General features: G+C 51.8%; 2 protein-coding genes across 2 annotated transcripts; both read left to right on the top strand.

Moving 5' to 3' along the window:
* Positions 1–457: 457 nt before the first annotated feature.
* COCCADRAFT_104628 (uncharacterized protein) lies at positions 458–3,248 on the top strand (the record flags this gene model as incomplete). The annotated part of the gene is made up of 2 exons (XM_007717366.1): positions 458–1,597; positions 1,659–3,248. The coding sequence occupies 2 exons, from the start codon at positions 458–460 to the stop codon at positions 3,246–3,248; spliced, it is 2,730 nt and encodes a 909-aa protein (XP_007715556.1).
* A 601-nt stretch (positions 3,249–3,849) lies between these two features.
* Positions 3,850–16,976, top strand: COCCADRAFT_28895 (uncharacterized protein; the record flags this gene model as incomplete). The annotated part of the gene is made up of 3 exons (XM_007717358.1): positions 3,850–4,147; positions 4,202–16,467; positions 16,518–16,976. 3 exons carry the CDS (start codon positions 3,850–3,852, stop codon positions 16,974–16,976), a joined length of 13,023 nt encoding a protein of 4,340 aa, XP_007715548.1.
* Between the last annotated feature and the right edge of the window lie 263 nt (positions 16,977–17,239).

Below are 17,239 nucleotides of genomic sequence, written 5' to 3'. Positions count from 1 at the left end.
AATATTTTTTTCAATCATGTACCGAAGTGCTGCCGGATGGATTTGTTGATGTTGGAGGTGGTTGTGATCTTATCAGTTGGTGGCAGAGATGGAGATCGATGCTAAAATCAGACAAAATTCGCACGTGTCATCTTCACATGCTTATATTGATAGGATCACTGAGTATACATGAGCACAATGCGATCCATGGGACCGAAGCAAAAAAGGAACATGGAAAAAATCCTACACATATAAAGATATAATCTGCTCGATTGCGTAGACTATGTAGGCTTGGCAGGGCTGTGCAATGACAACATCGGACCCCCGAGACAGTGGGCGCTGGGTCAAGGTGCTGGACCCTTGCATAAGCCCAGGCGAGGCGGGCATTCCGTCTCGCAACGTCGTATCTTTGAACCCTCCTATACATTCATTCCTTTCTGCGCCGACACGAAGAACCAGGACGAACCACGAGAATGCGATGAATGGGACCGGATTCACTGGCGAACGCGGCCATGTATCATCAGCCTCACAGTCCTCCTCGCTCCATGTAGATTCATCCTACTCACGGCCCGCCGGCCGACCGCCCTCTACGCGCCGCCAGTCGTCACGCCCAGGCCCAACTTCGCACTCCAGCTCGTTTGCGCCCTCGCTGCGGCGCCGCACAACCAGCCACTCTCTGCTCTCGCTCGATGTCGGCGATGAGGACCCCGAGGCTGCAGAGAGCACGCACGCCGAGGCCGCGATTGTCGAGGAGATTGCTGAGATCAAGCGCTACGAGGACTTTACGACTATAGATTGGGTGCAGGATGCTGCGCGTGAACAACTGAGGCGCAAGGCGCGGCAGCGGAAACGAGATAGTATTGGTGTGCGAAAGGATGGCGGCGTCAATAAAGTGTTTCTGGGCCGCGGAAGAGGCAAGTGGAGAAGAAAGATTGCAGAAATGTACGATGCAGGTCAGGCTTGGATTGTCGTTACGCTGGTGGGAGCGGCGATTGGACTCAATGCTGCCTGCTTGAATATCGTGACTGAGTGGCTGAGCGACATCAAGCTGGGACATTGCACCACGGCCTTTTACCTCAACGAGAACTTCTGCTGTTGGGGCGCCGAGGGAGGATGTGCCGAGTGGAAACACTGGACGGGGTTCTGGCCTGCGAATTATTTTCTTTATATCCTCTTCGCAGCGCTCTTCTCTTTTACGTCTGCGAGGCTGGTCAAGAGTTTCGCGCCATATGCGGCGGGATCTGGTATCTCGGAGATGAAGTGTATCATTGCGGGGTTCGTTATGAAGGGCTTCCTCGGCTTCACGACACTCTCGATCAAGTCGATTGGGCTGCCCCTAGCGATTGGCTCGGGCTTGTCGGTTGGCAAGGAGGGACCCAGCGTGCACTATGCTGTCTGCACGGGAAATGTGATTAGTAGGTTCTTCGACAAGTACAGGAGGAATGCGGCCAAGACTAGGGAGATCTTGAGTGCGAGTGCGGCGGCAGGTGTCGGCGTGGCATTTGGAAGTCCCATTGGAGGCGTACTGTTCAGTTTGGAAGAGATGAGCAATCAGTTTCCGCTCAAGACGCTCTGGAGGAGCTACTTTTGTGCTTTGGTTGCTACGGCTGTCCTCGCTGTAAGCACTCCTATTTCCTCCTATTTTCTTAGAAAAACAAGGCTGACTGAAGCTGCTATAGGCCATGAACCCCTTCCGTACTGGTCAACTGGTTATGTTCAACGTTTCGTACGATCGTTCTTGGCACTTTTTCGAGATCGTCTTCTACCTCATCATTGGTGTTTTCGGCGGTCTTTACGGCGCCTTTGTCATCAAATGGAATCTCAAGATGCAGGTCTTTCGCAAAAAGTACCTTGCTGCGTACCCTATTACTGAGGCTGTCATCCTGGCCGTCATCACGGGTGTCATATGCTACCCCAACATGTTTCTGCGAATTGACATGACGGAGAGCATGGAGATTTTGTTTCGAGAGTGCAAGCAGGGCAAGGACTACGACAGGTTGTGTGATGCGGCACAAAGATGGCATAATGTCGCGACGCTTGCTATTGCAACTACCATCAGAACCTTGCTGGTCATCATATCGTTCGGATGCAAGGTGCCAGCCGGTATCTTTGTGCCCAGTATGGCGATTGGTGCGGCGTTTGGCCGCATGGTGGGCATCTGTGTTCAGGCCCTTCACGAATCCTTTCCTACTTCAGCATTCTTTTCGGCTTGTGGACCAGACGGACCATGTATTACACCCGGTACATATGCTTTCCTCGGAGCTGCTGCATCCCTGAGTGGCATCATGCACATCACTGTTTCCGTGGTTGTCATCATGTTTGAAATTACGGGCGCCTTGACATATATCCTACCAACGATGATTGTGGTTGGTGTCACAAAGGCAGTGAGCGAGCGGTTCGGACATGGTGGAATCGCAGATCGCATGATCTACCTCAACGGCTACCCATTCCTGGATAGCAAGGAAGAGCACACTTTTGGCGTGCCAGTCTCTCAGGTTATGGAGAGCCGCGTCGTGTGCATATCGGCTACTGGGATGAAGCTACAACAGATGGAGCGCCTTATGAATGAGAACCAATACCAAGGTTATCCTATCGTCGAAGACCTGAAGACGAGGATATTGGTTGGATACATTGGGCGCACAGAGCTTCGGTATGCTATTGAACGCGCAAAGATAGAGCAACACACCCCACCGCACGCCAAGTGCTATTTCACACATTTATCCGCGTCTACGCAGAGCACCATGCAAACACGTGGGGGAGCTAGAGCATCGCCTAATACGACGTTCGAGTCTATCCCTAGTACATCGTCGCAGACCAATCTCGACTTTACACGATTTGCTGATCCTACTCCGCTGTCCGTCCATCCCCGCCTGCCCCTGGAGACGGTCATGGAAATCTTCAAAAAGGTGGGACCGCGAGTCATCTTGGTAGAGTACCGCGGCCAGCTCACCGGTCTCATTACCATCAAAGACTGCCTGAAATACCAATTCAAGGTCGAGGCGGGGCATGGTGGTGTTGGTGGTACCAATGGTGACGAGGGTATGGAGAGACTGGCAGCATTTGGAAAGCGTATCATCAACTGGGGACGAAGGAAAGTGGGGATGAAGGAGGTTGGGCAATTGAGGCTTGCTAGTCCGATGCCTGAACAGGGGACGGGGGAGAGGCACGGTGAAGCTTTTGCTATTGGTGCGGACGATGAGGAGAGCGACGATGACAGCGAGGACCAGGGCACGGAACTTCATGATAGGAGGGCTGATAGGAGTAGATAGTCAATCTTCGTGTACCAAGAAAGCTAATGCCGCGCCAATGATGGATGCTCTCTTTTTTGTGGTAGCCCGGCCGGCGTACTATGGCGGTGTTAGAGATTGAATTGGAGGAGCGGGAAGGCTAGTTGTGAAAAGTGGGCCTGTCAACGTCGCACTTTCACGTGGAGAGCTGTTACTTGCTGCTTGAGCCGTGGTCATGTCTGGCATGTCAGAGTCGTCAAAGACATACTGACAGGACAACAAGAGCAATCAAGACAACACTAGCCGCCCAAAACACGTGCCGACTGCGAGTAGAATAATCGTATGTTCTTGTGCTCCCAGACATGGAGGGACGAATCAACGGGCGGGGTTGTGCGGCTGCAGGGGCGGCGGTGACACTAGGCAGGCAGGGTAAGCGTGTGACGACCGTGCGCGCGTACTTCGCGTACGCCTACTGTGAATTATCAAACCGACAACACATCATCACCACCACCCGGTCGCCTCCCCAAGCGCCCCTTTGCAACTAGTAATTGCCCCCTCCAAACCACCGTTCCCTCACTACCCCGCCCTCCGAGCGCGGAGCCACATGTCTCCCTAGCGACCGAGACCCGACCAACACTTGACCATGGAGGGACCATTGAACCCAGGGGCCCCGAATGGCAATGGCAGCATACGCACTCCCAGCCCCTCACCGCCCTCGATAGATCCCCAGATCATTGTCGACCACCTGGAAAAGGTGCTCGATGTCAGTTTGGGTGCATCTAAAGGGGACCTGTATGCCCCCGGCAGTCTGCTGTCGTCGGCCAAATTACCGGATACACTGCAACGATGCGCCCGCTTCGCCTCTGAGGGGCAATCGGTGCTGTATGTAGTCAAGGACCGGGCAGATGAGCCTCGCATCGATGGCATAGAGAGCACGAATAGTAAGTTCCCCTCTACTGTGGGGAACAGAGCATTCACACTGACCGAAAGTGTAGGCGCCACCCAACATTTTACCTACACCCTCTCGAGTGAGATTACCGCTTCTCCCACCTGCGCCGCATTTGTTGTTATTTCCAAGCGACCGATACCCATAGACCCCGCGATACCCCTTAGCCAGCAGGTCCTTATTCAGACCTTGCCCGGCTTTATACTTTCTAATAACGCTTCTTCGCCCGACGGCACACCCTACGAATTCCTCCGTTCGCTCATTCAGTCGGCCGTCGAGCCCTACTTCGACACGTACACAAAGAACCAGCGTGACTTGGCAGGAAAATACAGCAAGGGTGACAATGATGCGAGGACGGGCATTTCGGCAACGAGGAAGAAGATTGCAGAGTTGGCTGTGAGCTTGGGCAACCTTGAGCAAAATGTCGAGATTCCTGAACTGCTTCTGCCTTTGCATCCACTCATCCAGAGTGCTTTGGACGAGGCCAATCAGCGTGGTGTGAAGCCCTCCCCAGAGCTTATCCCCGCTGCCATTGTGCAGGACAGCAGTTTTCTTAACGGTCTGCAGGCGACGGTCAATGGATGGATCAAGTCGATACAGACCATTACAAAGACTTCTCGCGACGTATCGACCGGAACAGCTGCGCAGGAGATTAACTTCTGGATTTCCATGGAGTCAAGGCTACACGATATTGAGACGCAGCTTGGAAGCCCCGGTGTTAGGCTCACGCTAGATGTGTTGAAAAATGCAAAGCGTTTCCAAGCGACTGTCAGTTTCAGTGCAGACACTGGTCTGAAGGAGAGTACGGATCTTGTGCAAAAGTACAACCAGCTTATGCGCGAATTCCCGCTCGATCAGTTGCTGTCTTCAACTTCACTCCAGGCAGTTCAAGAAGCAATTCAATCCATCTTCAGCCATATGAACAAGAAACTCCGCATTTGTCCCTACCCTGTCCGTCGCGCCTTGCCCCTCGTAGAGGCGATTTCTGGTGATCTCGACAAACAACTGCATAATCTGCTCCATGGCAAGACGCTTATGCACATGGACTATCCCGAGTTCCAGGCCATCATGGCGGTTGCTGAGAGCATCTGGCGCACATGGGAGGAGAATGTCAAGGAGTTCACTAACGTTGCGCGTGAAGTGACGAGGCGAAGGAACGAGAAGTTTATTCCAATCAAGATTGCTGCACGACACAAGGAGACGGAGGAGCGCATTCGCTACATCACTACTTTCCGCAAGAACCACGAGCAGCTCCAGCGAACCATTGTCAATGTCCTGGGATCCCAGTCGTCTCTGTCTGAGAGCGCGCCAGCCAAGGAGGCAGTCATCATCGAAGAGATTGGTGATGTCGATGCTGTCAAGGAGGTCAAGGAGGCGTATGACGTTCTGAAAGATGTGGATGTTCTGGATGTGTCACCCGAGGGTACCCGGCTGTTTGAGCAAGCAGAGCAAAAGTACAACGAACGCACCTCGCGTGTTGAGAACTCCATCATCGCCAGGCTGAGAGATCGCCTCGGTACCGCCAAGACGGCGAGTGAGATGTTCCGCGTCTTCTCCAAGTTCAACCCGCTGTTTGTGCGACCAAAGATTCGGGGTGCCATCTCCGAGTATCAGACGCAACTCATCGAGAATGTCAAACAGGACATCTTGGCCCTCCATGAGCGCTTCAAGCGACAGTATGGTAACTCCGAAGCTCACGCCATGGCACAGCTTCGCGATTTCCCTCCCGTATCTGGCGCTGTCATCTGGGCTCGTCAGATTGAAACCCAACTGGAGACCTACATGGGCAAGGTTGAAGACATTCTCGGAAAAGACTGGGCACTCCATGCGGAAGGTCAAAAGCTCCAAGCTGAAAGTAGTATGTTCAAGAAGAAGCTTGATACCAGGCCCATCTTTGAGTCATGGCTCCAGGAGGTTGCAAGGAGAAAGCTATCCATTTCTGGACGGCTCTTCCTTGTCAACAGGAACCGTGCTGCCGGTAACATCCTTGAGCTGAATGTCAACTTTGATGCGCAAGTCATTGCGCTTTTCAAGGAGGTCCGCAACTTGACATGGCGCGGTTACCAAGTCCCACACGGCATCAACAACATCTCAAAGGAGGCAAAGCGTGTCTATCCTTATGCTGTCAGCCTTATGGAGAGTGTCCGTACATACACTCAGACTGTGCGCTCAATCACCGAGATGGGCAGTGTTGCTCTGCTCCTTAACAACTATGTCAACGACGTTCAAGCACTCGTTGGCAAGGGTGTACCGCTCAAGTGGGAGTCTTTCGTTCACGCCTATGACCTCCATGTTCGACAGTCTGGTTTCCCTGTTGGTGGTGGTAGCGTCCGTAGCGAGAGCAAGCACGTCCAGTTTGTTCGCGACTTTGCTGCTGCGACATCCCTGCTTCAGCTGAAGGTCGCCACTTTAGTGAACATCAATGCTGCAGTCGAGAAGGCACTGAAGGATCTGGAAACATGCTCGTACACCAAGGATGCGTTCCAGCAGAATCTTGAGACCATTCAAAAGTCTATCGATCAACTCAACCTCGAGAACTACGCCAACCTTGCTTCTTGGGTCTCTGACATGAACGCCCGCATCGAGTCTATCCTGTTGGTCCGACTCAGCAGGGCTATCGCTTTGTGGATTGAGATCTTCAACAACGTCGATGAAGAGAATCAAGACCGCCGTCCAGTCAGCGAGCTTGTTTCTACGGAGATCCCAGAGGTGAAGCCAACCTTGGCTCGGTTGACGCTCGAGATTACTATGCGAAACCAGGTCATTTACCTCAGCCCTCCTGTGGAGTACGCTCGAGCAAGTTGGCTTGAGCAGCTTCAACAGTGGCTCGCCATTGTTTGCACCCTCCAGAAGATCAAGGCTTCGCGATATGAAATCAGACTTGAAGCAACCAACGATACTTCCGTCAATCAATTCTCCGACCTGCCGAGCCGATGCACTGATTCGCTTATTGAGGTCTATGGTGCTGTAGAGGGAAAACTCCGCGACATTTCCTCCTACGTTGATGAGTGGCTCCAGTTCCAGTCTCTGTGGGATCTGCAGTCCGACCATGTCTATGACATCCTCGGTGAGGATCTTTCCCGATGGTTGCAACTTCTCCAAGAAATTCGCAAGACTCGTGCCACCTTCGACAACTCGGACATCAGTCGCCAGTTTGGCTATGTCACAGTCGACTACGAGCAAGTGCAGGTTAAAGTCAACGCCAAGTACGACCAGTGGCAGCAAGAAATCCTTACCAAGTTTGCTAGCAGGCTTGGCCAGCGCATGAATGATGTCTATGTGCAGATTGAGAAGGCTCGCAAGGACCTTGAGATGCAGACACTTGAGGCGTCCTCAACCGCTCAGGCTGTCTCCTTCATCACCACTGTTCAGCAATGCAAAAGGAAGGTCATGGAGTGGGAACCGGAGATTTCTACGTTCCGTCAGGGTCAAGCCACGTTAGCTCGCCAGCGCTACCAATTCCCATCGGACTGGCTGCAGATGGAGCAAATCGACCACGAATGGCAGACACTGAATGAGGTCTTGGAGAGGAAGAACAAGATCGCGAATGACCAAGCTGACGCATTGAGAGCTAAGATCGCTGCGGAAGACAAGGTCGTCAACCAGAAGATCGTTGATATCACTGGAGAGTGGGCTGAGGAGAAGCCTGTGGCTGGCAATCTTGCACCTGCGGATGCTTCAGCCATTCTGGCCAAATTTGACCAGAAGCTTAGCCAGCTTCAGAACGAGTCCAGCAATATCTCGAAAGCCAAGGAAGCTCTTGGTTTGCCACCGTCTCCAGAGAACGCACTTGAGACTTTGCTGGAAGAAGTGCAAGATTTCAAGTCGGTCTGGTCTGCACTTGGCACGATCTGGGCCAGTATTGATGATCTTCGTGAGGTCCTGTGGACTAGCATCCAGCCTCGTAAACTGCGACAGAATCTCGACAACCTGCTCAAGATGACTAAAGATATGCCTAGCCGCATGCGACAATACCAGGCTTTTGAATATGTTCAGACCACCCTCAAGCAACTGCTCAAGGAGAACGCGATCCTTGCAGAATTGCGCTCCGATGCTGTGAAGGAGCGCCACTGGACGAGGATTTTCAAGAACCTGAGGCCCCACAAGCGATACTCTGCTATCTCCATGACTCTCGGCGACGTCTGGGACCTCAAGCTCGGCCCTAGCGAGAAGATTATCCGCGATGTCATCACTCAAGCCGCAGGTGAAATGGCGCTCGAAGAGTTCTTGAAGCAGGTCCGCGAGACCTGGCAAAACTATGCTTTGGAACTTGTCAACTACCAGAACAAGTGCCGTCTCATCAGGGGTTGGGACGACCTATTTGCCAAGTGCAGTGAGAACCTTAACTCTCTCCAAGCTATGCGACATTCACCCTACTACAAAGAGTTCGAAGAGGAGGCGTCGTCTTGGGAAGACAAGCTTAACCGTGTGCACGTCCTTTTTGATGTCTGGATTGATGTACAGCGCCAATGGGTTTACCTTGAGGGTGTGTTCACAGGCAACGCTGATATCAAGCACCTGCTTCCCATGGAGTCAGCTCGTTTCCAGAACATCAATTCTGAGTTCTTGTCGGTTATGAAGAAGGTCTCGCGTCAGCCCTTTGTACTCGAAGTTCTCAACATCTCGGGAGTACAAAAGTCGCTTGAGCGCCTTGCTGAGCTTCTTAACAAGATTCAAAAGGCACTCGGAGAGTACCTTGAGCGCGAGCGTGTTTCTTTCCCTCGCTTCTACTTTGTTGGTGACGAAGATTTGCTAGAGATTATCGGTAACAGCAACGACGTTCTGCGCATCGCTAAACACCTGCGGAAGATGTTTGCTGGTATCTCTGGACTTATCACTGATGACGATGGTGTTATTCAAGGGTTCACTTCCAAGGAGGGAGAGGAGGTCCAGCTTCGCAAGGAGATTTCGCTCGTCAAAACACCCAGGATCAACGAATGGCTCGGTGCTCTCGAAGCCAACATGAAGACCACTCTGGCCGAGCTTACGTATGAGGCCTACGAAGAGTTTGCTCAACTCGCCGAGCCCGATACAATGGATTCGGACGCTTTCATGGAGTACATTGCCAAATACCCTGCTCAAGTTGTCGTTCTGGGAACACAGATTGCCTGGACTCACGCTGTAGAGAGGTCGCTCGCCGAAGAGGGAGCCACCTTGCCCAAGCTTTACGAGAAGCAAGTCAATGTTCTTAAGCTGCTCGCTACTGCTGTCTTGGGTGACCTTGAGCCCATTCAGCGTCGCAAGTGTGAGGATCTCATCACCGAGTTTGTTCATCAGCGCGATGTCATCCACAGGCTAGACAAGGTTGGCGCACGCTCGCCAACACACCACATGTGGCTACTTTGCATGCGATATGTATATGAGCCCGGCAATGATCTGCTCCAGCGACTGAGGATCAAGATGGCAAACGCTGTTCTCGACTACGGTTTCGAATACTTGGGTGTCACTGATCGCCTTGTGCGCACGCCTCTTACCGACCGCTGTTTCCTTACTCTTACTCAAGCGCTTTGTCAACGACTTGGTGGCTCTCCATATGGTCCAGCTGGTACCGGCAAGACTGAATCAGTCAAGGCTCTTGGTGTGCAGCTTGGAAGATTTACTCTAGTCTTCTGCTGTGACGACACATTCGATTTCCAGGCCATGGGTCGTATCTTCCTTGGTATTTGCCAAGTTGGTGCTTGGGGATGTTTCGACGAGTTCAACCGTTTGGAAGAGCGTATCCTCTCAGCTGTGTCTCAGCAGATCCAGAACATTCAACTCGGTCTCAAGAAGGGTGTTGAAGATGAGAAGTCGCAGATTGAACTTATTGGTCGCCAACTGAAGGTCAATGGTAACACTGGAGTTTTCATCACCATGAACCCTGGTTATGCAGGTCGTTCGAACTTGCCCGACAATCTCAAGAAGCTTTTCCGAAGCGTTGCCATGTCCAAGCCTGACAAGGAGCTTATCGCTGAAGTTATGTTGTACTCCCAGGGTTTCTCCCAAGCCAAGGAGCTGTCGAAGCAAGTTGTACCATTCTTCGACAGGTGTTCGTCAGGACTTTCCAAGCAGGCTCATTACGACTTCGGTCTCCGTGCGCTCAAGAGTGTGCTTGTCAGCTCTGGTGGGCTGAAGCGTGCTCGTCTCGCTCATCAACAAGATACTACAACACTGGACGAAGAAGGTATGGAGCCCCAGATTATCATTCAGAGTTTACGCGAGACCATAGCACCAAAGCTCATCCGTTCCGATGTCGAGCTTATGATGGCTATCCAGGAAGAATCATTCCCTGGTGTTCAGTACATTCCAGCTCCTCTTGACAAGCTGACTGAAGCGATCCACAAGTGTGCTGCCGAGTCTAAGCTTGTTGTCAGTGACGCATGGATGACGAAGATTGTCCAACTGTACCAGATCCAAAAGCTCCACCACGGTGTCATGATGGTCGGATCTTCCGGTTCTGGAAAGTCCGCAGCTTGGAGGACACTTCTCTCCGCTCTGCAGGCTGTAGAGGGTGTTGAGGGTGTTTGCCACGTTATTGACCCCAAGGTCATGTCCAAGGAGCAGCTTTACGGAACGCTCGACAGCACAACACGTGAATGGACAGACGGTCTTTTCACTAGCATTCTGCGTAAGATCGTAGACAACCTTCGTGGTGAAGACAGCAAGCGTCACTGGATCGTATTTGACGGTGATGTTGACCCCGAATGGGTTGAGAACTTGAACTCCGTGCTCGATGACAACAAGCTCCTTACACTGCCTAACGGAGAGCGTCTCAACCTTCCGTCCAACGTCCGCATCATGTTCGAAGTCGAAACTCTCAAGTACGCTACGCTTGCTACAGTCTCTCGTTGCGGTATGGTCTGGTTCAGCGACGACACTGTTGAGGTAGACATGATGATCAAGAACTACATTGAGCATCTCAAGACTGTGCCGTTTGAAGATATCGAAGACGATTCGGTTGCACCTGGACAAATGTCGCAGAAGACTCTCACCACACAAGGAGTCATTGCCGACTTCCTGCACATCAAGCTTACTCAGGATCGCTTCATTGAAAAGGCTCTCAGCATGGCCAGAAAATTCAAGCACATTATGGAGTACACCGACATTCGTGCTCTCAATACGCTATTCTCGTTGCTCAACAAGGCTTGCCGCAACGTGCTTGAGTACAATGTACAGCACCCAGACTTTTCTCTTGAAGACGATAAGATGGAGACATATCTCGCTAAGAAGCTACTTGTTGCTCTGGTCTGGGCATTGGTTGGTGACTGTCCTCTCAGGGAACGTAAAGAGTTCGGTGACCTTATCGCTGGTCTTACTGATGTCGAGCTTCCTACTCTCAACGAGTCTACTTCACTCATCGACTACGATGTCAAGCCTGACAGACCCGAATGGGACACATGGCAGAGCCAGGTACCCAACGTCGAAGTCAACACTCACTCTGTTACTCAGACGGATGTGGTCATTCCTACACTCGATACTGTTCGTCACGAGGATGTTCTTTACTCCTGGCTCGCAGAGCACAAGCCATTGCTGCTCTGTGGTCCTCCAGGTTCCGGAAAGACCATGACTTTGTTCAGTGCACTCCGAAAGCTTCCCAACATGCAAGTCGTTGGTCTCAACTTCTCCAGTGCGACCACGCCAGATCTCCTTATCAAGACCTTCGAGCAGTACTGCGAGTACAAGAAGACTCTTAATGGTGTTCAGCTTACCCCTACCCAAGTTGGTCGTTGGCTGGTCATTTTCTGCGACGAGATCAACTTGCCCGCGCCAGACAAGTATGGTACGCAACGAGCCATTTCTTTCCTCAGGCAGCTCGTTGAGCACAACGGTTTCTGGAGGACTTCAGACAAGACCTGGGTTACTCTTGATCGCATTCAATTCGTTGGTGCTTGTAACCCTCCAACCGACGCCGGTCGTACGCCTATGGGTCTCCGATTCCTGCGCCATGCTCCGCTTATCATGGTCGACTACCCTGGAGAGCAATCGCTTCTTCAAATTTACGGTACCTTCAATACTGCGGTGCTCAAGATCATTCCCACACTGCGTGGTTATGCCGACGCCCTCACCAAGGCAATGGTTCAGCTCTACAGCGAGTCTCAGAAGCGCTTTACGCCTGATATCCAGCCTCATTATGTTTACTCGCCTCGTGAGCTTACTCGATGGGTTCGTGGTATCTATGAGGCTCTTCGACCACTCGAGACTCTGCCTGTAGAGGGCCTTGTTAGGATCTGGGCACACGAAGCCTTGCGCTTGTTCCAGGATCGTCTTATCGCAGAAGAGGAGAGGAAATGGACTGAAGAGTGTGTCCACCGCGTTGCTACTGAACACTTCCCCACAATCGACGAGGAGAAGGCTCTCGGAGGACCCATTCTGTTCTCCAACTGGCTCTCTAAGAACTACGTGCCGGTTGAGCGTGAACAACTCCGAGAGTTCGTCAAGGCCCGACTACGTACTTTCTGCGAGGAAGAGGTCGATGTTCCTCTCATTCTTTTCAACGATGTGCTTGAGCACGTACTTCGCATCGACCGTGTTTTCCGTCAACCTCAGGGTCATCTTATCCTTATCGGTGTAAGTGGATCTGGTAAGACCACTCTATCGCGTTTCGTCGCGTGGATGAACGGTTTGAGTGTCTACCAGATTAAGGTCCACGGAAAGTACTCTGGCGAAGATTTCGATGAAGACTTGCGTACTGTGCTCAGGCGCTGTGGTTGCAAGGGCGAGAAGATTTGCTTCATCATGGACGAAGCTAACGTCCTTGACTCTGGTTTCCTCGAACGTATGAACACGCTTCTTGCCAACGCCGAGGTTCCTGGTTTGTTTGAGGGTGATGAGTACGCCTCTTTGCTTACCGCCATTAAGGAAGGTGCCCAGCGCCAGGGTATCATTCTCGACTCTCAGGACGAATTGTACAAGTGGTTCACGGAGCAGATTGTCAAGAACCTCCACGTTGTGTTCACTATGAACCCTCCAGAAGGAGGTCTGTCTTCAAAGGCTGCAACGAGTCCTGCGCTTTTCAACCGTTGCGTGCTCAACTGGTTCGGAGACTGGTCCGATCAAGCACTTTACCAGGTCGGCTCCGAACTCACGCAGTCTGTCGACTTGGACCGCACAAACTACATCGCACCTGATAGTATTCCTGTTGCCTACCGAGGACTTACTCTACCACCATCTCACAGGGAAAGTGTGGTTAACGCTATGGTCGCTGTACATCACTCGCTCCGAAGCAAGAACGCGAAGTTGCAGAAGACGCAAAACCGCAAGATGTATCTCACACCACGACACTTCCTGGACTTTGTCGCTCAATACGTTAAATTGTACAACGAGAAGCGCGAAGATCTGGAAGAGCAGCAACGCCATCTTAACGTCGGTCTAGAGAAACTTCGCGAGACATTTGACAAGGTCAAGGAACTCAGAGCAAGCCTTGCAGAGAAGCAGACACAGTTGACCAAGAAGGATGCTGAAGCAAACGAGAAGCTGCAGCGTATGATTGCTGACCAAAACGAAGCAGAACAGAAGAAGGCGGGATCGATCAAGATGCAAGCTAGACTTGCCAAGGATAAGGAAGAGATTCAGAAGCGACAAGAGGTGGTCAATACTGATTTGGCGGCGGCCGAACCCGCTGTTATTGAGGCGCAGAAGAGTGTGCAGAATATCAAGCGCCAGCATCTTACTGAAGTTCGATCTATGCAGAACCCTCCCGCCGGTGTCAAGCTTGCGCTTGAAGCCGTGTGCACAATTCTTGGCCACAAGCCTGACAGCTGGAAGACCATTGTTTCCATTGTCAGGCGCGACGACTTTATCGCCAGTATTGTGACATTCGACAACGAGAGGCAGATGACTGCTGCACACCGCAGGAAGATGCAGAACGAGTACCTGTCCAAGGAGGAGTTTACGTTCGAGAAGGTCAACCGCGCTTCCAAGGCTTGCGGTCCCCTCGTACAATGGGTATCTGCTCAAGTCACGTACTCCGATATCCTCGACCGTGTTGGGCCCCTACGTGCTGAGGTCGACAACTTGCAAGTTGAACTGCAGAAGACAGAAGAGGGTGCGAAGGAGACCCAGATCCTTATCCAGAACCTCGAGGAGAGTATTGGACGTTACAAGACCGAGTACGCAGCCTTGATCAGCGAAACACAAGCCATCAAGACAGAAATGTCGACTGTCCAGTTCAAGGTTGACCGTAGTGTACGACTTCTTGACAGCTTGTCTTCTGAACGTACTCGATGGGAGGAGAGCAGCAAGTCGTTCGACTCTCAAATCGACACCATTGTCGGTGACGTTCTGGTTGCCGCAGCCTTCATCGCATATGCTGGTTACTATGACCAGCAATACCGAAAGGCACTTACCGAGGACTGGTATGATCATCTCAAACAGTCTGGCATCAGCTTTAAGCCAACAAATCCATTTACGGAATACCTGTCCACAGCTGATGATCGACTCAACTGGCAACACAATGGTCTGCCTGTTGATGACCTTTGCACTGAGAACGCTATTGTCCTGCAGCGTTTCAACCGTTACCCACTCATCATCGATCCGTCGGGTAGGACTACCGAGTTCTTGCAGAACGAATGCAAGGAACGTCGCCTCACGGTCACCAGCTTCTTGGATGATTCATTCACCAAGCAGCTCGAGAGTTCTCTGCGTTTTGGTAACCCGATCTTGATTCAAGATGCCGAACATCTGGACCCTATCCTCAACCATGTTCTCAACAAGGAGTACCAGAAGACTGGAGGTCGTGTTCTCATTCAACTTGGCAAGCAAGAGATTGACTTTTCGCCGTCTTTCCGCTTGTACTTGTCTACTCGCGATCCTTCCGCCAACTTTGCTCCCGATATTTGCAGTCGTACCACCTTTGTTAACTTTACAGTCACGCAGAGCAGCTTGCAAACCCAGACACTCAATGAGGTTCTCAAGTCTGAGAGGCCTGATGTCGACGAGCGACGCTCTAATCTCATCAAGATGCAGGGAGAGTTTGCAGTTCACCTTCGTCAACTCGAGAAGCGCTTGTTGCAGGCTCTTAATGAGTCACGAGGTAACATTCTCGATGACGACCGCGTCATTGAAACTCTTGAGACGCTCAAGAAGGAAGCCAAGGAGATTTCCGAGAAGGTCTCCGAGACCGCTGGCGTTATGACTGAGGTCGAGAATATCACAAAGGAGTACACTGTTGTTGCTCGTTCTTGCTCGGCAATCTTTGCTGTACTGGAGCAACTTCACCACCTCAATCACTTCTACCAGTTCTCGCTCCAGTACTTTACACAGATCTTCGAGACGGTGTTGCGCAAGATTCGCAACTCTTCCATCACTGGACATGCCGCCCGCATTGAGCAGATTGTTACTGAGCTCTTTGTCGACGCTTACCGCCGTACCTCGCTGTCCTTGCTCCAGAAGGACCGTGTTACTTTCGCCATGCTGCTTGTACAAGCAGCACCCTATAAGATGGACAAGACACACATTGACCAGATTCTTGACCCTGACCTCAAGGGCATTGATGTGTCGACCGAAATGGACCGCAAGGCAGAAGCCATGGAGCGTGCAAGCAAGATTCCGATTTTCAAGGATGTCCTCGACAAGATCGACGAGAGCGCCTGGGATGCATTCCTCAACGAAGAGATGGGAGAACGACACGTACCGCAGGCTTGGCCGGAAGACCTTACCAAGTTCGACCAGCTTCTGCGAGCTCTCATCCTTGTCAAGCTGTTCCGTGTTGACCGCTTTGTTCCTGCTGTGGAGCGATTTGTCACTGAGGTCTTTGGCAAGGGTATTCTCGATGCAAGTGGTGATTTGGGTGATATTGTCAAGCAAGTCAACGCCGTCACCCCGGTTGCTCTCAGCTCCAGTCCTGGATTCGATGCCAGTTACAAGGTCGACAACCTTGTCGAAAGAGAGCAAGTCAGCTGCTCCAACATTGCCATGGGTTCCAACGAAGGTGCCGCCGCAGCAGACAAGGCCATTGCCAACGCGGCTACTACTGGCAACTGGGTACTTGTCAAGAACGTTCATCTCACACCCCAGTGGCTACAATCGCTCGAGAAGCGTCTTGAGGCACTCAAGCCCAACCCTGACTTCCGTCTCTTCCTTTCCATGGAATCTAGTCCGAAGATTCCTGTCAACTTGCTCCGTGCTTCGCGTGTCCTGTCATACGAGCAGCCTGCCGGAGTGCGCGCCAATATGAAGGACTCCTTGTCATCTTTGGCGGAGAAGGCAACCAAGCCACCTGTGGAGAAGGCCCGTGTCTATCTTCTATTGTCTTTCTTGCATGCGGTCATTCAGGAGCGTCTGCGATACGCACCCACACTGGGATGGAAGGGCTTCTGGGAGTTTAACGACAGTGATGTAAGTATCCTTGAATATTCTTTTATTATGCGTATGCTAACCATATCCAGTACGAATGCTGCAGCTTCATCATCGACACCTGGATCGATACTGTTGCCCAAGGCCGTTCCAACATTGCGCCAACCAAGATCCCATGGGAGATGCTGCGCTATCTCATCACGGAAATGTACGGTGGCAAGATTGACAACACGGAGGATTGGCAAATCCTCTCATCTCTTGTCGACTCGTGCATGACTCCCGCGGCGTTTGAAGACAACTTCAAGATTGTCAAGGAGACGGAGCACAGTGAGGGTCTTGAGCTGCCTAGCTCGACTAGCTGGAAGGACTTTATGGGCTGGGTCAATGATCTGCCTGAGCGCGAGCCGCCAACGTACTTGGGTCTCCCAGCCAACGCTGAGAAGTTGCTGCTTGTGGGCCAGGCGAATAATATGGTGGGTGGATTGAAGAAGGTGGTGGAGATGTTGGATGAGGGTGAGCAGATCATGGCTGAGGCTGAGGCTGAGTCATAGACGTGGTGGCGCTGAGAAGGTTCCGTACTTGTTTATGAGCGTGATTTGAAATGTGGGTTGAGATGACGCGGAACGGATGTTTTTCTTTCATTTTCAAACGGTGTACTAGGCGCGAGTGCATCGTCTTTGGTAGTTACGTTTATATACCTTTTTCTCTTGTACCCATGTGTTGATTTCTCATCTCATCTGGTGTATTGTGGAGAGGGGAATGAAAATGTGTTCATGCTATGGAAAAACGCGTTACGTTGTTTTGCCATGTTCTG

The sequence above is a fragment of the Bipolaris zeicola genome (assembly GCF_000523435.1).
Source record: "Bipolaris zeicola 26-R-13 unplaced genomic scaffold scaffold_176, whole genome shotgun sequence".
In the NCBI taxonomy this organism is placed as follows: Eukaryota; Fungi; Ascomycota; class Dothideomycetes; order Pleosporales; family Pleosporaceae; genus Bipolaris; species Bipolaris zeicola.
Note: the sequence above shows the minus strand (reverse complement) of the source record. Positions and strands in the feature narration are given on the sequence as shown.